Source organism: Hemitrygon akajei, chromosome 11 (genome assembly GCF_048418815.1).
Source record: "Hemitrygon akajei chromosome 11, sHemAka1.3, whole genome shotgun sequence".
Taxonomy (NCBI): Eukaryota; Metazoa; Chordata; class Chondrichthyes; order Myliobatiformes; family Dasyatidae; genus Hemitrygon; species Hemitrygon akajei.
The window spans coordinates 149,281,244-149,307,856 of NC_133134.1; the positions used below are offsets into that span (position 1 = coordinate 149,281,244).

At 38.1% G+C, this 26,613-nt stretch overlaps 1 protein-coding gene across 6 annotated transcripts in view; it reads left to right on the plus strand.

The window, feature by feature from the left end:
* LOC140736115 (disks large-associated protein 4-like) overlaps positions 1 to 26,483 on the plus strand; it is an 835,615-nt gene extending 809,132 nt beyond the window's left edge. For all 6 annotated transcript variants that reach the window (XM_073061900.1, XM_073061903.1, XM_073061899.1 and 3 more), the window contains 6 exons: positions 4,839 to 5,203; positions 10,523 to 10,614; positions 12,319 to 12,737; positions 15,647 to 15,738; positions 24,409 to 24,561; positions 25,082 to 26,483. In XM_073061900.1, coding sequence (XP_072918001.1) covers positions 4,839 to 5,203; positions 10,523 to 10,614; positions 12,319 to 12,737; positions 15,647 to 15,738; positions 24,409 to 24,561; positions 25,082 to 25,300 — 1,340 coding nt within the window. In that variant the 3' untranslated portion in view covers positions 25,301 to 26,483. The remainder of the gene's footprint in view (positions 1 to 4,838; positions 5,204 to 10,522; positions 10,615 to 12,318; positions 12,738 to 15,646; positions 15,739 to 24,408; positions 24,562 to 25,081) is intronic.
* The last annotated feature ends 130 nt before the right edge of the window (positions 26,484 to 26,613 follow it).

A 26,613-nucleotide genomic window follows, 5' to 3' on the forward strand; every position in this document is an offset into this window, starting at 1 on the left:
ATTCAAGTTCTCTGCTAGATTTATTTTTGTATGAAAATTTGTTTTCTGATTTTACTACTGACTTTTTTGTTTCACTGAATAACTGAGAGAAGCCATCCCTATTAATGACTTATGGAAAGTTTTTTTAAAGCAGAGCAGTATTGGTACCCAACATTCCCAACCACTGAAGTCAGGCTAACTGGCCTATAATTTTCTTTCTTCTGCCTCCCTCCCTTTTTAAATAGTGGAGTAACATTTGCAGATTTCTAGTAGTCCAAAACCATTCCAGAGTGTAGTGATTCTTGAAAGATGCCTTCAGATTCTCTTCAGCTATCTCCTTCAGTACCCTGGGGTGTAGTCCATTTAGTCCAGATGACTTATCTACCTTCAGACTTTTCAGTTTCCCAAGCACCTTCTCCTTAATAATAGCAACAACACTTACTTATATCCCCTGACACTCTCACATTTCTGGCATTCTGCTAGTGTCTTCCACAGTGAAGACTGACACAAAATACTTATTAAGTTCATCCGCCATTTCTTATCCCCCCTTTAGGACCTCTCCAGTGTTATATTGCAGTGGTTTGATATCCACTCTCATCTCTCTTTTATTGTTTATATACTTGACTGAAAAATCTTTTTGTATCTCTTTAATACTATTGGCTGTCTTACTTTCATATTTCATCTTTTCTCTCTTTATGGCTTTTTAATTGACTTCTGTTGCTTTTTCAAAGGTTCCCACTCCTCTACCTTTCCACTAATTTTTGCTATATTATATGCCCTCTCTTTCACTTTTATGCTGTTTTCGACTTCCCTTGTGAGCCAAAGTTGCCTCATCCGCCCTTTAGAATACTACTTCATCTTTGGGATGCATCTTTCCTGTGCCTTCCGTATTGCTCCCTTTGCTGTTCTGCCATTATCCCCTCTAGTGCCCCTTTCCAATCAACTTTGGCCAGCTCCTCTCTCATGCCTTTGTAATTCCCTTTACTTCATTCTAATACTGGTACATCCAATTTTAGCAGCAGCTTCTTAAGCTGCAAGGCAAGTTCTATCACATTATGATCATTGTCTTCTAAGGGTTTTTTAATCTTAAGTTCTCTAATCAAATATGCGTCATCACATAACACCCAATCTAGAATTGTCATTCCCCTAGTGTGCTCAACCACTAGCTATCCTAAAAAGCCATGTTGTAGGCATTCAACAAATTCCCTCTCTTGGGATCCAGCACCAACCAAATTTTCTCCAATCTACCTGCAAATTGAAATCCCCTCATGACTATCGCAACATGTCTTTTCTATATCCTGTTGTAATTTGCAGCCCACATCCTGGCTACTGTTGAGAGGCCTGTATATAATTCCTATCAGTGCCTTTTTACCCTTGCAGTTTCTTAACTCTACCTACAAGGATTCTACATCTTTTCTGATCCTATGCCACCTCTTTCTAAGGATTTGACGTAATTTTTTTACCAACAGAGCCACCCCATCCCCCTCTGCCTATCTGCTTATCTTATTTTGGATACTGCTGATCCAATTTTTATCTTTGGATGTTAAACTCCTAACTATGGTCTTTCAGCCACAACTCAGTGATGCCTACGTCATACCTGTCACTCTCTAACTGCGCCACAATATCATCTACCTTATTCTGTATACTGCATGTATTCAAATATCTTTGTTGATTTTGGTGCCCTGTTAAACTTTAATTCATCCCAATGACAGCAATTTGCCCTATCGTCTGCCTGTCCTTCCTCAGTCTCACTACACGCTGCATTTAGTTGTGTACCAGCTGCTCCATTCTTCGCCTTATCATTCCAGTTCCCGTTCCCCTGCCAAAGTAGTTTACAGCTTTAGCAAACTTTCCCACAAGGATATTGGTCCCCTTCAAGTTCAGGTGTAACTGTCCTTTTTGTTCAGGTCATGCCTTCCCCAGAAGAAATCCCTGTGATCCAGAAGCCCTGCCCCCTGCACTAATTCTTCAGCCACACAAAGGATCACCAGGATTATACTTGGATAACCCTGGTTATGCAGTCGGGATTGTTGTACGAAAAGTTGAACAAGTTAGGTCTGCTGTAGTTACTGTACTGGAATTTAGAAGTATGAGGTGACCTGATTGAATATTCTTAGTGAGTCTGACAGGGTAAATGCTTGGATATTTTTCCATGTAAGAGAGATTACATAGTTCTAAAATTAAGGGGGTGCCCACTTAAGGCAGAGCGGAGGTAGATTTTCTTTGAAAGTATGGAATCTGTGTAATTCTAGTCCCTAAAATAACCTCCAGGCTCAATCCTTGTATTTATTAAAAACTGAACTAGTATTTTTTTTCAAGTCAGTAAGGAATGAAAGATGATGGAGAGTAGGTGGGAAATTGAAATTGAGGAAAATAGGATCAGCCTATATCTTGGATGGTAGGCCTTGTTCAAGGAACCAAATGGTCTTCTATTTATTATTGTCTTTGGAATAGAATAGACAGGATTATCCATGAGAACATTTTTTTAAGGAATTCTGGCTTTGCTTATTTGAATTCTCTTCAGTGTCCATCGTAACAAATGAGATTGAGTAGTTTTGAGTTGGGAGTTTATGGACATTCACACCAAAATACCTACCATACAAGTAACTAAAATGTCTAATTAAGCTAATTTCTTCAGCCAGCATAATATATCCATTTCCCTCATTCTCTGTACATTGTTATGCCTACCTAAGAGCCTCTTAAATGTCTTTCTCATATTTTTCTTCACTACTACCCCTGGCAATGCATTCTGGGCACCCTCTACTGTCCAGAAAAAGTAATTTTGTGCCAGTTATTCACTGCATCTACTGTTTTTTTTTTGCTGACTTCCTAGAGTGTTTGACTGGGTGAAAGCAGCTTTTAAGTGATAGCCAGGTGCACCTGCAGTTCCTGTGTGCTTAAAACTTAGCTCCATGATCAAACAGAACACTTCAAAAATTCACTTGAACATCCATTATATACAGCGTTTATATGTAAGTGTGCCATTATGCAACTATTGGTTGAGAATTTTGAAGAAGCAGCCACATATTAAGTATAGTCAGTCCTGTGGATTATGGTTGTGGAGTGTTTCCATTCTCTAAATTGTCTCTTTTTATAAAAAGTAATTGAGTTATTTTCCTCTTAGATGTTGTAAGTCAAAGATGAGGCAAAATCAGATAGTCCTTTAACTGTGATCCTTTAAATGTTATTGTGGCCTTACTCTTTTGACAAATAATTAAATCATTGACACAGTTTTGAATTGCACCCTATTACCAATTTAGCTCTGTGGTTTACATTATTTGAAAGTGTCTCGTCAGACGTTACTCAACAGGATTGTTATCACATACTGGAAATTACATGGCTGATTTGCATACAAGTCAAAAACATTTAAATTTTGAAATTCTAAAATTAATGAGTCATTCACTGTGCAAGAATTGATGAATTTGAATATTATTTCCCCTAATAATTATTTGCTTGTGATTTTAAAAATGAAGCTAGTATGATAAAGCCTGCCCTGGGTATAACAGTGACCACACAAAGAGAATGATCTTTTACAGTTTTTATGCTCATTCATAAGTCCAAGGTTCAGGTAGATAATACTGCTTACAAGTTTTACTTGTATCTGTAGTTTGGTGAAGATTATTTTCAGTTAAAAAAAACACACACAATTTCATTTGTCCTGAAGGCCCAGCTTTTGCTTTGGATTGATAGGAAACTGGGTTGGAATGGTGGCTTTTTCTGTTGTTCATTTGAATCATGCCTACCTTTTACTCAGTTTTGTTTAGGCAAATTTTCTCCATGAGCCTAACAGTGGTTCGTATCATAAAAGTTTAAGTTGACCCAACATCCATAGTCATTAAAAGTGAGGATTCCAGATTTGTAGTGTACCTAGTGTAGAAGGAAGTGTTACCTGACAAGCTTTAAGTGGTCTACCTCTAATTTTAGCAATTATAATCCTTATCCTTGTACTGCCACAAATGGAAGTAGTTGATCTGCATTTGTTCTCTCGGAGTTGTTCTTTAGAATGTTTTGATTAGATCAATTACCAAACTTGTAAACTCAAGGCAATAGAAATTAAATTCAGAGACAATCTTGAATTTAAGCTCAATTGATCCTGGTTTTATTCAAATAAATCAGTTATATCTCAATCAAAATCAATTTTTGTAGGCCAAATTCCATTAATAATTTCAACTGGTTTTGTAGCTATTCACTAGCTATTAGTCATTAATATACCTGGACACACTTAATTCTTTTGCTCCTGCACATCCCTTAGTTACTCCCTATTTCAACGTGAAATTTTTCTGCTTCAAGGAGAGTGGATCCCTTGCACCCCCTCCCCTACCTCCCGTAAACACCCGACATGTCTCTGTGAACTCTGATTCTGGTATGGTCCTGTAGCAGGGTTTCAACCTGAAACATTGACTCATGCCTTTTGCCTCCACAGATGGCGCTTGACCTGAGTTCTTCCAGCATTGTTTATTGTTCCAGATTCTAGTGTCTGTAGTCTCTTGTCTTCCAATCATGAAATTACCTGTCATCTTTTTATTTTGCTTAGTTATGTGTTTATTTGCCTGTTGCTTTGTGATTCTCCTTTCTCCTAATGTGCCTCCAAAATAGAAATTATCTGTAAACTTGGACATTTGTTTGTCATTTCCCACCAGTCAGAGTATTGCCCTTTCTGTGTGACTTTGTAACAAGTTGCAAATCCATCTCACACTACCTGCATTTTTCATATGTTGTTCCAATTCAAAGTATACCACCGCAAAAAATGAAAATAAATGAGCAAACATGAAATTCTCCAGAAGAATAATAACTTAATTGCTGATATGCCGTAATAAAATTCTGTTAATTTTTTTCTTTTTTCCCTCTTCACCTTCTAGTGTCATCGTGTATAACCACTTATAAGAAGACTCCTCCACCAGTTCCACCGCGAACCACATCTAAACCATTTATTTCAGTTACAGTCCAGAGCAGTACAGAATCGGCACAAGACACATACCTTGACAATCAGGACCACAAGAGTGACATCAACAGTCAATCTGGTCTCAGCAATTCTTCAGACAGCTTGGATAGTGCCAGAGCTCTGAACAGTACTAAAACAGGAAGCGTCAGTGCTCTGGTTCGTGAACAGTCAGAGAGCCAACATCGAAATGCTACAGTGACATCTGAGAAGGGATCACTCGTCAGTGAGGATCCAAAATTGGAAACTCCCCCAAAGAGAAAACTTTCTTCGATTGGAATACAGGTAAAGTCTGACAGATAGTTTACAAATCAGAATTGCAGCAATGAATTTCTTTTTGCAAATTCAGAAAGGTGTTTTCAAGCTGTGCACTATGTAGCTAAACCAATAAAATGGGTCATGAAAAGAGAAAATATCAGAAGCATTCAACAGACCAGGCAACAGAATAAAAATTTCCAGTCAAAGAGCTTTCACTAGAGCTAGGAAGGAGAGAAGTTTCAAGTTACAGAGGGAGTTGGGTGAGAGATGAAGTCTGGTCTGAGTCCTATCTACCCCTCTTGTTCAAATTAAATTTATTATCAAAGTACATACAGTATATGTTACCATATTCAACCCTGAGATTTGTTTTCTTGAGGACTTGCGGAGTAAATCAAGGAAGGACAAAAGAATCAATAAATGACCACAGCAGCCTGCGTGTTCAACCAGTGTGCAAAAGACAACAAACTGCAAATACAAAAGAGAAGGCAGAAATAATAATAATAAATAAATAAGCAATAACTTTCAAGAACTTGAGATGGAGAGTCCTTGAAAGTAAGTTTAGAGGTGGTGGGAACAGTTCACTATTGGGATGAGTGAAGTTATTCATTCTGGTTTGAGAGCTTGATGGTTGAGGGGTGATAACTATTCCTGAACCTGGTGGTATAGGCCTTCAGGCTCCTGTATCACCTACTTGATGGCAGCAGCGAGAAGAGGGCTGGTCTGCATGGTGGGGACAGTACTCCGTGTAGATGTGCTCAGTGGTTGGGAGGGCTTAACCATGATCTAGAAGGCTGTATCCACCACTTGTAGGATTTTCTGTACAAGAGTACTTGTATTTCCGTACCAGGCCATAGCAACGAGTCAATATACTCTCCACCACTGATCTATAGAAATTTGTCAAAGTTTTAGCTGTCATGCTGAATCTTAGCAAACTTATAAGGAAGTAGAGGCAATGCTTTTCTTTTTTCGTAATTGCACTCGTGTGTTTGTCCCAGGACAGATCCTCTGAAATGATAACACCAAGGAATTTAAAGTTGCTCTCCCACTCCACTTTGGATATCCCAATGAGGAATAGCTCATGGACCTCCAGTTTCTCCTCCTGAAGTCAATAATCAGCTCCTTGGTATTGCTGACATTGAGTGAGAGGTTGTTTTTGTGGCACTACTCAGCCAGGTTTTCAGTCTTTCTTCTATATGCTGATTCGCCACCACCTTTGATTAAGCCTACGACAGTGGTGTCATCAGCAAACATACTGTAAATGTATTGGAGCTGTGCTTCGCCTCACAATCATAACTATAAAGTGAGTGAAGCAGTGGGCTAAGCACACAGCCTTGTGGTGCATCTGTGCTGATGGAGATTGTGGAGGAGATGTTGTTGCCAATCTGAACTGACTGAAGGAAATACAAATGAAGGAAATCGAGGATCCAATTTCACAGAGGTATTGAGGCCAAGGCCTTGAAGTTTATTGAATAATTTTGAGGGATGATGGTATTAAATGCTGAGCTATAGTCAATGAAGAGCATCCTGATGTATGCATCTTTGCTATCACACTCATCTATGACTGCTTTTATGAAGTCCATGACAACCATAGTGTATACATTCAGATATTCTGAGTCCACCGACTCGATACAATCCTACAGCCTTTCCTCTGCAACAACCACTTTGTTATCTTTATATCTGGAGCCTTGCTCTTCAGCTCCTCCCTGTATGCTGGTAGGACAACCAAGTGATCAGAATACCTGAAAAGTGAGTGGTCCAGGCATGGAATAGTAGGCATTCCTTATCGTTGTACAGCAGTGGTCGAGTATGTTGGAACCCCTAGTCCTGCAGGTTATATGCAGATGATAATTGGGAAGAGATTTCTTCAAACAAGCCTGATTGAATTCCTTGACAGTGATTTGAAATGCATCAGGGTGGGCTGTTCCTTGTTTGGTAATGGCAGTAGTCACCATCTCAGTGCCTGATTAATGTTGCCTTTTGGCGATATATAAACACGGTCAGGATTATGGTTGAGAGCTCTTGTTAAGTAGAACAGTCAGCACTTAATTGTTCGAGGCTCTAGGTCGGGGGAACAAGAATGCGACAAGACCGCCACATCCGAGCACCATGAAAAGCTTATCATGAGAAACAGACCCCAGCTTTTGCTTTCTTTAAATCAGCAGTCCAGTCCATCCTGTGTATTAAGAATTCTTGTTTCCTGATATATTAAGAAAATGCTGGTCATACTTTTTTTAAATTTCAGATTTCTAATCTTCAAATATAATTTACAGTGCAAGACGTTCTTGATCTAAATTCTGTTAGATATATGGGCCTCCCACATGCCGGTTCCTGTACTTGTCTGCCACAATTGTTATGTTACAGGCATTTAAACTATTTCCTGTATAGCTTTAGCTTCTCTCTGAAGGACATTGTGGAAACCACAAAGTGTAAAATGTTGAGGCATTTAATTTCTGTTTGATGCTGATTCTATTTTTTCCCCTACTCTTTCAGTTACAGCTGTTTCTTAAGAATTTATATGAATATTTTTATTTTTTTGTTTAACAAGGTGAATCTACATGACATAAATTGATTATGTAGAAAGTATTTCAATCCCATACAGATGCTTTCATTGTTTGAGTGCTTCCTTCCTGCCTGGGTGTATTAAGACATTTGTGCTGCTCCTTTTATATTTTTTGTTTTGGTCCCTATCCAGTCATGAATTTCCATTGGCGCCAGGAGTGAAGATTTTGGCCTTGCTAATGCAGATTCACAAATTTTAATACAGTTTGAATAAATTGGAAAAACCTGAGGCACTGTGAAATTTTAGATTTTGGTTATTAAATGGTAAGAGCCAATTATACAAGAAATTAATCTTTTCATTTTTCGTGCCAGTAATATTACTCTCCTCTGAGCAAGAGCCTGTACCTTTTTGGAATTCTACTTTATACTCAGTAAACCAGATGGTACCTTGTTTTTAGAAGCACAATAATACTGTTGTTTGATTAGTAAGTACAAAGAGGTTTTAGATGTGGATCAATGTAAAAATGGCACCATGACAAGTACATTGAAGTTCTGTGGTGACTCTTCACTTAAAAAGTCTCTTGGTAAATTTGAATTGGTGGTGGCATCCGTCGGTCTCGAGAGACCATGGATCTGCGCCTGGAGTTTCCAGGCCGCAGGCCTGGACAGGGTTGTATGGGAGACCGGCAGTTGCCCAAGCTGCAGGCTTTCCCTTCTCCATGCCACCAATGCTGTCCAAGGGAAGGGCACTAGGACCCATGCAGCTTGGCACCGGTGACATCACAGAGCAATGTGTTGTTAAGTGCCTTGCTCAAGGACACAAACGCGCTGCCTCAGCTGAGGCTCGAACCAGTGACCTTCAGGTTACTAGTCTGATGCCTTGCCCACTAGACCACGCGCCAACAAATTTGAATTATAAAGTGTAATTTAACCCAATTTGACTCAAAACTGGCTTGTCCAACAACATCTATTTAATTGAAGATTGGAAATCAGAGATGAAACAGCCTTGCAAAAAATTTCTTCACAGATCATTTGAACACTGTATTAATTTTGGTAATGCACATTGATTTTTCTTTTTTTATAGTTAGCAATATTTCTTTCAGATGTTAGCATAAGGATTGTCTATGGGATAAGTTCAATTTTGCAGGATTTCCCATTCTGGTTAATTGAGGGCATCACTATTTGCCTTTGATGTTAATTATCTTCTATGCCAAAGATCCTAGTATACCAAAACTTATTTCTTGCTAGCCTCAAAAGCGCGAAATCCTAATATTTTCATCATCCTTCTTTTATCTTGCATTTTTCCTTATTTATTTGTTGCTAATTATCAAGTAAGATCTTTCTCGGTAAGATGGTGGCACATGTGGTCGCAGCGGCATCTCCAAATCCAACCAGAGGTACAATTCTTCATCTTTTACATCTTTTTTTATGATCCTGATACATTGCTGCATATTAAAAACTGTAGGTCTACTCCATTAGTGAATTGATCAATAGGGGAGGAACTGGACTAGTTTCAAACTGTGTTGCTGTCTTCTACAGAAAGGCGTCGGAGGCAGAGTGAGGTCTAACCTTTGATTGTCTTGGATGTTATTCCTGTGATCATTAGCCCCTGTTGGAAATTGGTAATGTAGAGTTTTGCAAGTCTGATTCACTGGCTTATTGACAAGACTGATGGCGCGAGTGCTGCGTGGCTTTGATTAGGATGCGGACCAGGCCCTCATGCCTCAGGGTCACGTTGCAGCTGCCCAGTGGAGGTGATGCCGGACATGGTGTGGTGCGGTGGGCATCCATGCTGGATTAGTGCCTGGCCCCTCCTGCTGGTGCTGCCCTCCAGTGTTCACTCGGTGAAGACAAGCAGGATTGCATTCATCTGCAGCTGCACTAGCACATGATGATCAGACTGCTGTAGACATCAATCTACAAGACATGACACTCAGGGACTTGAGCTATATTATTATTTTGTGTGACCGTATGTTTACTGCTATCAAAATTATATGTGTCTTGTGCTGTGTAGGAATGTTGGTACAATGTTTTGCACATTGTCCCTGGAAGAATGCTGTTTCGTTTGACTGTATTCATATATGGTTGAATAACAATTGAAATTGAAGATCAATGGAGCATTTTTTAAAAAAATCTGTCATCTTGAGATAAGTTATGCAGTCCAATTGATCTCAGTTCTTTCAAATCTTTACCTGGTCTTTGGTTTTCATTATGGTCATGTGCTTCTAAATTTTTTTTATATCGGGAACAACTGTACACAATGCAAAATTTTATCTTTTCTCCCCCACTGCATTGTGTATATATTTTTCAACTATGCCTGCATTATAGTTATCCAAATATAAGCTTCCAAAATATAGGTATTGAAATTAAATGCTGGAAATCTGAAATAAAAGTTGAAAATGGTGAAAGATTCAGCTGATTGGACATCATCTGGGAGGAGGGAAACAAAGTTAATGTTTCAGGTTGAAGACAAAGGGTTATCAAAGACAGTTCTTACAAGGGGTCTACAACCTGACTCAAAATCTGTTTCTTTCCACAAAAGCTGCCTGTCCTGTTGAATGTTGTGCTTTTTGTGTGTAATAACTCTCTGGCAACATTGTTGATTGTTAATTGATCTGTTTTAATTTTGCAGATCTAGCTATTCTGACAGGATGTACTCAGGAAAAAATATAACGATGATATTTATCTATAAAAACACAAACAAGAATATTGATACAAATGGAGATCTTCCTTAATTATTTGAAAAATGCATTGTTCTAATATTTAGAACATAATTGTAGGAAGAATGGAATGGACAAATACTGACTTTTGTTCATTATTTACATGTAGCAACTTTTTGCTTTTTAGGTTGACTCTTCCACAAACTTAACTAAGGAACAAGATTCTCAACTGATCAACAAGTTCCAGTCCATTGGAATACAAGTGGAAGACGAGTGGCAGTGAGTGTAATCGATTCATCTAAATGAATCAGTTTAACATCCTTCTTTAAACACAAATCTCTACCATGTGTGCACTTTTCACTTCTCTTGCCAATTGACCTACCATTCATTGACCCCTGCTTGCACTGTTCTGTAGTCTAGAAGTATTCTGTTTAGATATGTTTGAGAATGTACTTTCGTTTTATTTCTGGTATGAAGATTTGCTTTATTGTGTATCCGTGTAATGTGGTTGCATTAGGACTAAAAGTTTAAAATCATAATTAATGTTCATTGTCGTTACATAACACAGTAAATTTATAAAAATAACACATTTTCAGAAATATTATTTACACATGCTGTTGGATTCCTGACAATGTTGCTTGCTTTCCAAGACAACAGATGGTTTCTGTGAAAGCTGCATCATATTTAACTTGGCTTTTCTAACTCCCCTTCTAGTAGCTTTTTCATTTTCTTTGCACAATAAAAAAGGAAGCCTTTTGGCTTATCAAGTCTGTAAGCTGTCAAAGCATCCAAATCAATGTCATTCGTATCTTATTCTCTTTCATCATCTTCCTTCTGACTCTTCTACCAGCTACTTTTAGTAGGACTGATTTAAAATAGTCATTAAACCACCCAAGCAGTACATCTTTAAATTGGACAAAAAATCTTGAACAGCAGAGCCGACCCAGGCAAAATGTAGAAACTCTACAGAGATAACGCCCTTGGTCAGGATCAAACCTAGAGCTATGGAGCCATGCAGCAATATACTAACTGTTGTGCAACTCAGCTGTTTCGCAAGTGTAATCAAAAGTAAGGAAATGAAAAGGCAACAACCAGATTAGATGAAATTAAATGATTTGGAGGTGACTTTCAACTTTCAAATTTCTAGTCTTATTCTTTCACAAGATTTTTAAAATTAGTTGGCTGAAACATAAAACTCTAGCCAACTTTTTTCATCATAATTCCTAGCAAAAAGTTTACAGTATTAAAATTCTGTATGTGTCAAGAAAAAGGTCTCAGTTCGACAACTGCTCAGCCATTAGATTTTCATTTTCATCGAAGTGTGAACAATTGTGGCAACTCATATCAATCATCCTGGGGAATAACAACGGTTTTCTGCCCCAATAATTTCACTGTCAGGAAAACTTTGTGGGAAGAGTGCACATGTTGGTTCTGAGTGTGCTTGTAAACTGTACAAGCATTGAGTAGTATGACTATTTTATTGAAAGGTTGCAGGTAGAAAGCCATCTTTGGAACAGTATTCTCATGAGCTTCTGAGTTCAATGTTTGCCCCTTGAATAGAACTGAGGAAAATTTCATCCAGAGAGTCTTATGGCTTTGGAACACATTGTGGTTGGTAGAAGCAGAAGTTGTTGGTTCATTATGTTACGATGTATGCTTAATGATCCATGGTCTGGAGGGAAGTTGGGATTAGGCTGTATACTACTTAAACTTGTATGAGCATGATGAACAAATGACTCCTTTTCGTGCAGTAGCTTTTTTGTTATCTTGAGGGAAAAACAAAATATTAATGCAGACTCTTGTAGGGATATCTGTATATTTTATGATGAATGAATGCATCTGCTTTGGTATTCTTTTATTTTTGGGTGGTATTTTGCAGTAAAGATGTTTCAAGTCTTTTGTCTGTAAAATTAGCTTGCCTATCAGTGTGTTAACTAAAAGAAAAAGCTAAGTAATTCTAAACTTTTTGTCTCCTTACAACAGTTTAAGCCGCTCCAGCAGTATGACATCAAAACAAGAAACTGATTCTGATACACAGGAATGTAGTAATTTTATTGCTGGATCCCAGGACAAAAGCAATCAATTTTCTGATTCAACCCAGCATCATAATGTCTCAAACACCGAACCTCCTGTACGGCAGCATGCGAAAGGCTCCCAGACAAAAAATAAAGCTTTTGCTTATAATGATAATTTAGACCCAGCCCTAGATCCATCCTCTTTACCGCCACCAGAACCATGGTTAGAGTCTGCTAACAATCTTCCTGTCGAACCAGTTCATGCTGCTTCATGTCGTCGGGATGGCTACTGGTTCTTGAAACTGTTGCAAGCGGAGAAGGAAAGAATGGAAGGATGGTGTCATCAAATGGAGAAAGAAACCAAAGAGAATAATCTATCTGAAGAAGGTAAAATAATAGAAAAACAGTATTTTACCTCCCATTATTAGAAGGGGAAGACAACTGAGTGAAAGTTTCTCTGCTCCCAGGATGTAATCAAGGAGCATATAAAATCGTATCAATAAAATATCCTGTTAAGCATGTTTCTCAGTTAGAACAAGCAAAAACCGTTTTGGAATGAGCATTTAAGATGTTTTTTATTTCTGTATGCCTGGACAAGATTCTTCCATGGCAAATTTTTAAATGTTCTTGATAATTGGGGTTCTGGGATTAATGGAAATGAGGTCTTGTCTATAACTTCCTAAATGTGACAGCTGTTCTGTCCCTCAAGCTATTTATCCTCTGGTGAGTTAGCATGACTACTTAAACTTCATGGAAGAGTCAAGTAAATAAATAACCAGCAAAGAACATATTTCATATTTTTTCCCCAGTGCTCAGCCAGCCTTTCCTACTGCATACCTACATAAGCAACACACACAAAATGTTGGAGTAACTCATCAGGTCAGGCAGCACCTGTGGCAATGAATAAATAGTTGATGTTTCAGGCCAAGACCCTTAGTCAGGACTGGAAGGGAAAGAAGCCAAAATAAGAAAATTGGGGGGGAGGGAGAGGAGGACAACCTAGAAGGTGATGGGGAGAGGGGTGTGTAAGAAGCTGGGAAGTGATAAGCAAAGGCAAAGGAATGGAGAAGAAGGAATTGGATAGGAAAGGAGAGTGGACCATGGAAGAAAGGGAAAGAGGAGGGGCAACAGTGGGAAGTGATAAGCAGGTGAGGTGAAGATGTAAGAGGCCAAGAGTAGTGAAATGAAGAGGAAAGGGGGAAGGGGAGAAAATGACCAGAAGTTGAAGAAATTGATGGTCGTGCCATCTGGTTGGAGGCTGCCTAGATGGAATATAAGATATTTCTCCTCCTACCTGAGAGTGACCTCATCATGCAGAAGAAGAGGCCATGGACTGACCTATGGTAACAGGACTGGGATTAGGAATTGAAATGTTTGGCTACCAGGAGATTCTGCCTTTTGTGGATGAAGATAAAGTGCTTGACAAGGCAGTCCCCCGATCTACATTGAGTCTCACCAATGTAGAGGAGGCTGCATCAGGAGCACCAGATACAGCAGACAACCGCAACAGATTCGCAGGTGAGGTGTTACCTCGTCTGGAAGGACTGTTTGGGGCCCTGAATGAAGGTGAGGGAGGAGGTAAATGACCCAGTGTAGCACTTCCGCTGCTTGCAGGGATACATGCCAGGAGGGAGGTTAGTGGGGAGGCATGAATAGTCAACAGAATTACAACGATCCCTGTGGAAGGCAGAGTGTGGGGGGTGGGGGTGTTTGATGGTAGGGCCCCATTGAAGATGGCAGAAGTTGTGGGGAATGATTTGTTGGAAGCAAAGGCTCGTGGAGTGGTAGGTGAGGACAAGAGAAACTACTCTTGTTACAGTGGCAGGAAGATGAGGTGAATACAGATACAGATAAGCAAGGTATAATTAAGCTGGCTTACTAGCACTAGAATTGGCCAAAGCTATCATCATTGATCTGGAAAGTGAGATGCCAGCTCTCTTTCACCATTTTTTCCTTTGGGACTTTGTATGAGGTACTGACTCTTCTGCTGCATATATCTATTGACTGTTTCTGACAAAGATAGATACAGTGAAAAGTAAATGCTTAAAATTTATTGAATGGAATGATGACTTATGTTTAAAGGACTGTAACATGTTAGAATATGCATTTACAGGAAGCAAGAAGACATGGTCTAAATCTGTAATTTTCATTTTAACTGTTAGACTTGCCTTTTGTGAATCTACTGATTGGAGACATCTTATTTTGTATTCAAATAATTATTGCAAAGTCATTAAATAAAATCCCTTTTTGATAAATCTGCTTAAATATATTTCATCTTTATTCAGAGGGAAATGCAGTTGGTATTTTCATCAAAATTCTTTTAAACTTATTGCACAGATAGCTATTTAAAATGATTTTCATAAAGAATCACTTTTCTGAAGATGTGGAACTTGTAATTTCTTTTTCTGGATATTATTTCACCCTTATAAAGTGAATATTACATTGACAGTGGAGATTTAGGCCTCTTTCTGACAATCTGTTTATCTTGTCAATTGAATTATCTTAATATTCTCACTGCATAAAGTGAAAAGTATGTATTTTTCCATAATGTACAAAAACATGCACAGTTTTGTTAATAAAGATATGAGCATTAGATTTTATCCCCACTTTAAATACTTAAGTATTCTGCAGAGTGACTGAAAATATTTCAAAGTAATTTCAGAATAATTGACAGTAATTTCAAAAAATTTAGATATAGTTAGTTATAATTACATACTTGTCAAGAAGATAATTCCCAGATGGTGTTGATGTAGTACTGACCGGCACTGTTATTTCAGTGCTGATATATTGTTATTTGCTTAATTTTATACTATGCCATTAAACATTATTTGACTTACAACTCTGTTCACTTTCTCTAGAAGGAAGCTGGATCAGTGTCACCTCTGTCCTTGAAGTAGGTGACACCTTCAGGGTCTTAAGCGTAGGGCGCAGAACTTCTAGCTGGAGAAATGAAGAGTATTTCTGGAACTACTCTAGCTGTTTTCATCCTCTTAACGCATTGCAGGAAGTGACAGGAAGATATTTAGTATTTTTATGTATATTTGAAGCGAACAGAACAGGAAGCTATGTAGAATAGAAGGTAGGTAGAACAGAATTTGGTGAGTGGTCTTCAGATACTGAAGGGGAGCAAGCAGGTGGCTTCAAATGAGGGTGTTACATTAATTTTCCTCCTTTCACTCAGTTGTTGCTTTTCTGTCTTGAACCTCGTGTACATTTTTCTTTTATCATATATTGAATGTATTTATATGATTGCATATGCTCTGCAAATGGAAAGTACAGTTTTTTTCTCCCTTCAGTCCTAGGAAAGATCCGAAGTGCAGTGGGAAGTGCACAGCTTTTGATGTCTCAGAAATTACAACAGTTCCACGGTCTCTGCGAGCAGAATCTGGTATATACATCTTATTTATCATGAATAAGTTAATGGTAATAATTGGCATGTTTTCTAATTGCCAAGCATAGGAAAAACTGCCTTAATGGTCTGTCATATATTACCTTTATTTTAGAGTGTGTTATCCACATTGGCATGTTCCTAAATTGTGCATTTGTGATGTTTGTTGCTGTGCATAAATTCCACTCCTTAAATTCCACATTAAGTAGGAAAATTTTGTGTTCTTAGATAAAATTGGTTGACTTAACAAGAAGTTGAGGGAATTTCTCCTTAACTATACTCAAGATGGAAATGATAGTAAATGAGCATGGATTCTCATTTTAATTGTCACTCAGATATTAAATAGGTTGATCTTTTGGGGATTTTCTTTCCCATTGAAGAAGAACTGTTGACATTTCTATATGGCCCATTGAACATGTCATAAAAATTGACAAACTTTTTTTTTGGGCGCATTTAAACTTTAATCTTGCCTTCCAGAGAACAGGTGAGAAATCTTGCATCAAGTTCATGAAATTGTTGAGGTTCTACCATGTCTTGCCTCTCACATCAGGGAGGAGGCTTCATAGCATCCATGTCAGGACCATCAGACTCAAAAACAGTTACTTTTCACAAGCAGTAAGGCCAGTCAACACCTCCACACCCCTCCACTATTATGTACAGACATCCCTTTGCCTAGTAGCATCACTTTATGGACATACAATTATTCTATGTGTATAAATTGTCTTATCTATTTATAATTATTGTGTTTTTTTTATTATTGTATCCTTTGTGTGTGTTTTTTTGTGCTACATTGAATCTGGAGTAAGAACTATTTCGTTCTCCTTTACACTTGTGTACTGGAAATGACATTAAACAATCTTGAATGTAACTTGCTTAAGAAACAAGATTATTAAGAGAAATGATTAGTCATTCTGTATGTGTCTGTCTTATCATTTAAAACTGTTGTATTTTAACTGTAGCAGAATTGAATTTGGTCGAGTATGTTGCTATTCCCATTCAGAGTTAAAATTTGTAAAATACAAAGAATGAATTGTGTAGGTGATACTTTATAAATTAGCTGTCAGTTTAAGAATGTGATTTCATTGGATTTGTGATCACTGTAAGCACTGACTTTAGGCCAGGGCTGGACTGGTTATCCCCTTTGAGATAGTTCTTTTCTGTAGTTTGATCTGGTGGTTGCTGATCTCTGACGTGGTCTCGGCTACCTTTGCCTCTATTCCTTCATAGCTATTGTTCCAAAAGCACTTCAGTGTAAATGTGCAGTAGATGAAAATTAATCATTGGCTTAGTGTCAACTGTCTTTTAGAGAATTTAACTCCTAAAAGAAAAACAAATGCTGGAAGTATTCAATAAGTCAGGCAAAATCTATGTAGAGAATAAAGTTAATGTTTTTTGTCAGGAACCTTTCTTCAGAGCTTATGTATAATTAGGTTTTAAACTCGCTTTAAGTTGAGGAAAAATGAAGATTGTAAACATCAAAGGCAGTGTGTGAGATTGGGTGAAGACAAAGAGAGACTGAATAACACAAATGGTTGGTAGTGGCAGGTTAGGGAGGGTGCTGAGGACTTGTTAACGTGTCTAAAGCAGATCTGTCAGAGGAAGTAAGGAGGATTTATTTTTTACCAGAGGGTGTTGTGAGTTTAGAATCCACTACCTGAGAGGGTAATGGACACAGACTCTATTAACATTTAAGTATCTAGACAAGCATTTGAATTACCAAAGACATTGAATGGTACACACCAATGGGTTGTTTCTGTGCTACATGACCTTCTTTTCTGTCAGGGCATATTGCAGTCTTGACCTTTGTCTTAGTTTTGGTATCTTTTGACCTGATGGGTTTTGCCCACAGTCTTTTATTAATACACATTGACCAAGCAAAATAAATAGTTAAATCTGATGTTAATTTCTACTTAACTGCCACATTAGGTTATTTGGTCTCATCCTATCAGAGAGATTTCTTTCATTCTACCCATCTCTCAGCAACCTTAAAACTCCCTCACTCACAGTTCTGACCTCAAAGTTTAATGGTTTCTATCTCCACAGATGGTGCCTGAACTGCTAAGTGTTTCCAATATTTTCTGTTTTTTTTAATTGCTAAATTTATTATTGTAACATGCCAAGTCAGACAAGTGGACCTCCGAGGCGCTAAGGGGCGACTCGAGTAGCAGTACTCTCAATGGATACAATTAAATATTCTCTTTTCAGCCTGATACAGCTGAAAAGTACAACTGCTTCCAAGGTCAGTACAGTCAACAAAGTTGTCTTAAAGCATTTAAATGAAGTATCACTGCTTAAAACTGATGGAAACAACACTGATTGTAGATAGAAGCATCCACGTAGGATTCTACGGAGGAAGTGTGGCTGTAGATCGGGAGTACAAGTGCTTTTAAGGAAACAGAGTTTTAATCACCCAATGCCAACTATCTTGCTGGCAAACGTGCAGTCTCTGGTGAATAAAATCGAAGATCTCAGAGCCAGGGTGCTGAATCAGAGGGACACTAGGACTGTGTGTGTCCTTTGTTTCATGGAATCCTGGTTAACCCCCTCCGTACTGGATGCAGTGATTCAGATTGACGGGTTTACTATATATACACAATCAGGATAGATCTATAGAGTCTCTCAAAAGCAGAGGTGGAGGAGTATGCCTCATGATCAATTCTTCTTGGTGCACAAATATATCAGTGCTGTCCCAATTCTGCTCACCAGACCTGGAATATCTAGCTTTTAAGTGCCATCCTTTTTATCTACCACGAGTTCTCCAGGGTCATTTTGGTAACGGTATGCATTCCACCTCAGGCCATTATCAGTCAGGCTTTAGATGAGCTGGCATTGGGATCAACGTGCATGAAACAGTGCATCCTAATGCCTTCACTATTGTTTTGGGAGATTTTAACCAGTCCAGTCTGAAAAAAATCACTAAGCGATTACCGCCAACAGATCACTTGCAATACTAGAAGAAACAACTCTCTGGACCATTGCTACACCACCATCAAGAGTGCCTACCGTGTTATTCCACACCCTCACTTGGGAAGTCTGATCACCTTGGCTGTACTTTTCCCTGAGTATAAGCAGAGACTGAAGACTGCAGCACTAGTAGTGAGGTCCAAGAAGGTATGGACAAGGGAGGCACAGGAGTGCCTACAGGACTGCTATGAATCGGTGGACTGGACTGTATTCAGGGATTTATCTTTGCACCTGGATGAGTATGCTGCAGTTGTTACCGACTTCATTAAAACCTGTGTGGATGAGTGTGTGCCTACAAAGACTTACTGTACATTCCCAAACCAAAAGCTGTGGATGAACCAGGAGGTACATTGTCTGCTAAAGGCTAGATCTGTGGCATTCAAGTCTAGCATCCCAGGCCTGTACCAGAAAACCAAGTTTGATTTGTGGAGAGCTATTTCAAGGGCAAAGAGACAATTTCAAAATAGGTTGAAGGCAACATCGGATGCATGACAACTCTGGCAGGGTTTACAAGACATTACTTCCTACAAAGCAAAACCCAATAGCATGAATGACAGCAATGCTTACTACCAGATGAACTCAATACCTTTTATGCCTGCTTTGAGAGAATACAACTACAGCTGTGAAGATCCCTGCTGCACCCGATGACCCTGCAATCTTTCTCAGAGGCTGATGTTAGGCTGTCTTTAAAGAGAGTGAACCCTCGCAATGCGAAAGGTCCCGATGGAGTACCTGGTAAGGCTCTTAAAACCTGTGCCAACCAATTGGTGAGAGTATTCAAGGACATTTTCAACTTACCACTCCTACGGGCAGATGTTCCCACTTGCTTCAAAAAAGCAACAATTATGCCAGTGCCTAAGAAGATTAATGTGAGTTAATGACTATCACCCGGTAGCACTCACATCTACAGTGATGAAATGCTTTGAGAGATGACGAAGGAACATATAACCAATCCTCATAGAGGGATCAGAAGTGGAGAGAGTGAGCAGTTTCAAGTTCCTGGGTGTCAAGATCTCTGAGGATCTAACCTAGTCCCAACATATCAGTGTAATTATAAAGAAGGCAAGACAGCGGCTATACTTCATTAGAAGTTTGAAGAGATATGGTATGTCAACAAATACACTGAGAAACTTATATAGATGTACCGTGGAGAGCATTCTGACAGGCTGCATCACTGTCTGGTATGGGGGGGGGGGGGTGGGGGGGGTGGCAGGGCTATTGCACAGGATCAAAAGAAGCTGCAGAGATTTGTTTATTTAATTGGGTCCATCTTGGGTACTAGCCTACAAAGTACCCAGGACATCTTCAAGGAGCGATGTCTCAAAAAGCCAGTGTCCATTGTTTCGGACCTCCAGCACCCAGAGCATGCCCTTTTCTCACTGTTACCGTCAGGTAGGAAGTACAGAAGCCTGAAGGCACACACTCAGCAATTCGGGAACAGCTTCTTCCCCTCTGCCATCCGACTCCTAAATAGACATTGAATCTTTGGACACTACCTCACTTTTTTAATATATAGTATTTCTGTTTTTTCCACAATTTTTAATTATTCAATATGCATGTACTGTAATTGATTTTCTTATTATTATTTTTCTTCTATATTATGTATTGCATTGAACTGTTGTTGTTAGTTAACAAATTTCATGTTACATGCCAGTGATAATAAACCTGACTCTGATTCTGAGATGCTGTTCCTTAAGCTTAGATTGTTCTTTGCTGGAAGAATGTATGAGGCCAAAGACAGAAGTATGAGAGGGTGTGGGGTGGAGAGTTGAAATGAAGTTCAATCCTTGCAGATGAAGGGAAAATATTTCGTTTTGACCAGTGTGGAGAATATAACTAAATTGGAAAAAACACAGGTGGATTGCAGCTTCTCTTAGAAGGAATGTTTTGGCCCTAGAATGGTAGGGAGAGTTAGAAGGGTCAATGTTGCATCTCTTGCATTTGCATGGGCAGGTACATTGCAAGGTGAATAGGTGCTGAATATTGAATGTTATGCTAGGAAGTTGTGAAGAGAGTTGGTTAGAATGCTGACAGAGATAGGGATGATATCTGTTGTAGACATTACATTGACCTTAGGGAAAATTGAAAATGCTAAGCTGTTGAATCTGGTGGCTTGTGCGGTGTAGGGTGATGGCTAGGGTGACCTAATCCTTATTCTGAATGTTAGAAGAGGGAATGAGAGGAGGAGTGAATAGGAGTACAACTTTGCATGGTGTAATCTCCTCATCATTTCAATCTTGGACTTCAAATACCGCTATTAGATATCTCTACTTCACTCACTCCAAAGCAGATATATCTTTCCAAAAGTTGTAATACATGGTGGTGTTTGCGGTTTTCATGTTAGAATCTCAGTCCTTCCTTCAATAGGCATATCTTTTTCTTGCATTCCTAGAAATGAATATTTCCTTTAATTCTAATTCAATGAGGCTACAGTTATTGTGCTTTTCAGACTTTTGCTTCCAATTTTAGAAGCTATTTCTTTGTAATTAATATTTTCTTTGGAAGTAGTGAATATTCCTGGTAAATATTTGGAAAGATATGCTTGATGGATGTCAGTGGTTTTCTCTGCTACTTAATACATGGTCAACAGAACCAAGTTGTTCTTTCCTACAAGAGTAACTCCAGCAATGGTTCTTGTATTTCTAACCAAAGAAAATCCAGTACTTTTTTTATACATACAAAATATATGTCAATAAGTCAACATGCAGTATCTACTATTTAGCAATGAACAAGCACAAGAGAGATTAAAAAACAACTTTGAAGATCAAAGACAAAATTAAAAGTCCAAATGTAGCCAGCAGAGGGCAACTTCTGAGATTGTTGGACCGTTTCTCATTCATACCGTGAACGATCTTGCATTACAATTATGCTTTCTTATACTTTTTAAAACATGAAGCTGTGAGGCCAGTGACTTGTTTTAAGTATATTAGGTGACCTCTACAGGACACTAGCAGTATTTCAGCTTTACTCACCGTTCTTCCAGCTTGCTTCTAGAAATGAGTAAATTGCAGGGATGGCGATCCTTTTTGAGACGAGGCATCCAAGTTGATGCTAATCTGCTAAAAAAAAAATTCTCATGTGTTATGATAATTTTAAGAAGAGATTATAATGAATTAATTATTAAAAATTATGGACTTTTTAATGGAAAATATGAGTCATGTTTTTATGTATAACAGTGACAGATTGTAATAAATGAAGCATTTTAGAAAATCTGTTTTCAATTATTATTAATATTAATCTTTTAAATAGCATTACTTCTAAATTGTTTTATTGTTGTAACCATTTGCTATCCAAATACTGATGTGTACACCTGGTTTGTAAAGATTTTAAAGCGTATCATTTAACATCACAAGTTCTTGCTCTTGGATTACAAAAAAAATCATTTGCTGTTTCATTTGGCAGTAAAGATAATCATATTACATAGAAGCAGAAATAGGCCATTCATCCTTTTGAGTATGATCAACCATTCCATCATGGCTGCCTGCGCCCCAGAACCTTTGACACCTTTACTAATTAAGAACGTATCAACCTCCACTTTAAGTATACCCAATAAGGTAGCCTTCACAGCTGTCTGTGGCAATGAAATCTACAGATTCACCACCCACTGGCTAAATAAATTCCTCCCCTGCTCTGTTTTAAAAGTACATCCTTCTATTCTGAGTCCATGCCCACTTGTTGTAGGCTACCCCACTATAGGAAATATCCTCTCCACATCCACTCTCTCTAGGCCTTTCAATATTCAATAAATCTTCTAAACTCCTGAGAGTACAAGCCCAGAGGCATCAAATGTTCCTCAAATGTTAACCTGGAATCATACTTGTGAACTTCCTCTGGACCCTCTCCAATGCTAGTACATCTTTCTTTAGGTAAGTGGCCCAAAACTGCTCACAGTACTCCAAACATGCTCTGATCAATGTCTTATAAAGCCTCAATATTACATCTTCACTTTTATATTCTAGTCTTCTCGAAATGAATGCAACCATTGAATTTGCCTTCCTAACCACAGATTCAACCAGCAAGTTCACCTGTAGGGAATCCTGCACAAGGACTCCCAAGTCCCTTTGCACTTCTGATTTCTGAATTTTCTCCCTATTTAGAAAATAGTCTACACCTTTTTTCCCCCTTCTACAAAAGTATATCGCCATACACTTCCCTACACTATATTCCATCTGCCACTTCTTTGCCCATTTTCCTAATCTGCCCAAGATCTTAACCAGACTCCCTGCTTCCTCAGCACTTCTGCCCCTCCACCTATCTTTATATTATCTACAAACTTAACCACAAAACCATCGATTCCTTCATTGATCTATAATTTGAAAAAAGCGGTCTCAATACCGACCCTTCTGGAACACCACTAGGCACCATCTGCTAATGAGAAAAGACCTCCTTTATTCACACTCTTTGTCACCTGCCAATACCATGGGCTGTTATTTTGTTTTGCAGTCTCACATGCGGCACCATGTCAGATGCCTTCTGCGAATCCAAGTAAACAACGTCCACTGACTCTCCTTTGTTATCTTGCCTGTTATTTCCTGAAAGAATTCACAATAGATTTGTGAGGCAATATTTCTCCTGAAGGAAACCACAGTGATTCCATCCTATTTTACTCTGTGCCTCCAAGTACCCCAAAACTTCATCCTTAATATTGGACTTCAATATCTTTTGAAATCAGATTAACTGGCCTATAATTTCTTGTCTTTTCCCTCCCTCCCTTCTTAAAGAATGAACTGACATTTACAATGATCATAATGTATATTTTTGGTATGTTTGGTGTTTAAAAAGTTTAGGGAAGACACTACTTGCTGCATACCAACAAAATTTTTGTACATGCCATCTTGGGCACATGTACCATTTGCCACCCCTGTGCAAGATGGGGACTGCTTGATAATATTTTTAGATTAGTTTATTTAGATCTCTCTGTACTTATTCATATATCATGATAACTTCATTGTATGCTTTTTTTTACTTCTCGGAGGTTTTGCCAACTACAAGGTGTTTTCTGCTGTTACGTTGCAAGTGCTTTGAATTTGCATTGGCAAGGGTAAAGCAGCTTTGCTCCTTCTACATTTTAGCAGTTTTAATGTAAAAAAAAAACCTGAGTACCAATTCTGTAGAGGATTGATTGTTGTGCAGAATGTGAAAGAAGAGGGGTTTGAAAAAAAAATCTGTTAATTTTTTCTGTGGTATGATTGGATTGCCCATGACACATGAGTAATCACTTGAAGTGTTTCTCAATTCAAATCAATAGAGGATTTAGCAATGAAGGTAAAATTAAGCAACAAAGCAGTGTAAGCACTTCCTTGACAGATTCCTGAGTCTGCAAATATGATCTGAGCTAGAAAAATCAGGATAGATTTCCTGCTTCCCCCCCCCCGGAAACCTAATGATAGTGAGGTCTCCATTGTTAATCTCATGTATTTTAATTGAAAATGTAATGGTGTAGGTACCCAATCATGCTGTGCTCCAAAAGTCTACAGAGGAAATTTACACTTGCCCTCACGCACATTCATACTTATGACTTGGTGACTATTGTTAATGACTACAGAGGCAAAACTGCTTGTTTTTTCTCCCCTCCTAAATGCTGCAGTTGCATTATTTTAAAATTTCTTTCCTTTCTGACCGGTATTAATATCAGTTGGAAGTAGGGAGACAAATTATGGTCAGACGCTTCTTAGAGTTGACAGCTCTTTGTCTCTGATATTTCAGAACCAAAATGCAAACCCACGACCTACTGCACAAGATTTAGCTGGTTTTTGGGATATGCTGCAGCTTTCCATTGAAGATATTAGCTTGAAATTTGATGAACTTTATCATCTCAAGGCAAATGACTGGCAACTTGTTGAAATGCCAGAAAAGAAGGTAAGATTGAAACATACACTTGAATTTAATTTGGTCTGTAGAGCTCACTAATTTTCTTGGCAACGGATGTTGAGATTTGCAAGATTAATTACCTTTAAATCAGTTGAGCTGGCAGTTTGAATGACCTGGGGATCATGGTGAAATTATGAAATTTTTTGCATGTGGCCGACGAACTTTCACTAAAAAAAATTTGGCATTAACCAGCATCAATTTTAATTGTCCTTGCAGACAAGTTGCTCATACTAGATGGTTAATTTGCAGAAGTGATATATCACCTCTTAATAACTTCCAGTTGAGAAGCTGATCAGAATATCATGATTACTCCCATGATCCTGGCTTATAACTTTTCAAAAGTTTCATTCTTATTAAATGAAAATTGCTAATGTAGTAAAAATAAAATTCACTTTGCAGACCATTTAGTTTGTGTAGTAGTATTGATATTTTCTGTCAATGTTATCTTGATTTATTTAATTGCATCTTTTCTAACATTTTGGCAACTTTGCTCCCCCATTCTCCCAAGGAAGAGAAAAAGCTGCCCCCTCCAGTGCCAAAGAAACCAGCAAAGGCTAAAACTCCTTTAAATCGTGAAAAACTGACAGATTCAGCTGACAAGCAACGACAGGAAGCACGCAAGCGATTAATGGCAGCAAAACGAGCTGCATCTGTACGGCAGAACTCTGCAACAGAGAGCGCAGATAGCATTGAAATATATGTCCCTGAGGCACAAACCCGTCTGTGAATTGGAGTGTGTCTTTTGCATACATTTTGGGGCAACTTCAAAACTTCAGTTGTCTGTACAATTCTACAAGCAACAATAAGCATCAATAATAGAATGCAATGCTTATTAGTATATTTGGCATTGCTATTCAATGTCAGACTTCTAAAGTTCTTTAATGTTAAATCTGATATCTCATCAGTGTGTACATTGGTTGCCATGCTTCTCTATCATTTGCATGGCTTTGTCTTATCCACTGCAGTCAACTTTTCTGTAAACAAATTGCTTTGTGTTTCATTCCTCAGTAGCAAATTGTGTTTTATCTAGCATATACAGGAAAAGGACTGGCTTTTTTTTTGTGGGGAGGGGGTTGGGAAATACATCAATTCTTCTTTAACTGATGAAAAATTTGAAGGAAGATGAAGTTTCTTGGACAACAAAACCTGAGCTCAATTTTATTGGGTAATTGCTACTTCTGTTCTGAGAAATGTATTCATGTAATTCATCTGCAGAAACTATAGCTTTGCAGATTATGCTTCCATTGGCTCTGTAAATTTAGAGTGCTGCTGTAAAATGATGTAAAACCACTCTACCATTCAGTAGAGCAAAGCAATAGAGCATTTAAATGTTCTCACATTTTTTCAAATGTACAGAAGTGACATAAAAACTGTTCAGAATTGTAGGATCATTTTATGAAACAAGCACATACAGGAAAAAAGGTTTTATCAAACCAGTCTGGTATTAGAACCTTTTAGAATGTGTTCTTGGATTTTGCAGCCAAAATTTTGAAGAATTTGTCTCATTTGTTATGGTTACTTCCTTAATCTAGTAGTAGCTTAAAGTGGTTGTTTATATGTAGATAACTAGTTAAGATTTTAAGCATACAAATCAAGATAAATTATGGAGAGAACCATTGTTTTGATTGACTTAAGAATCCTGTTAGGTGCAAGTGTCCTGTGCAAAAAAAAAGTTGGTGAACTTTCATAAAGTGAAGTAAGCACTACCTAATAGCTTTTGTCCAAATATACTTTCTATCGTGTAATATTCTCCATTATTTCATCTCCATTTTGCACAGTGTCATACTTAGAAGATTGCCAAATGTTTTATTGACCAATGTTTGATTTTTTAATACCCGCTTTTAGCAGAAGAAACTACATTTTGAACATTCAGATGTCATTATTTACAAATTAAATTTATGAGGAAAATATTTTAATTTCTAAGAATCACAATATTTGGAGTATTCTCTGGTTATAAGCAGATATGGTAAACATGTCATTAATTATTTTGAATGATTGCTCATCTGTGATGTTATCTGCACTTTTGTCCAGCTTGAATGC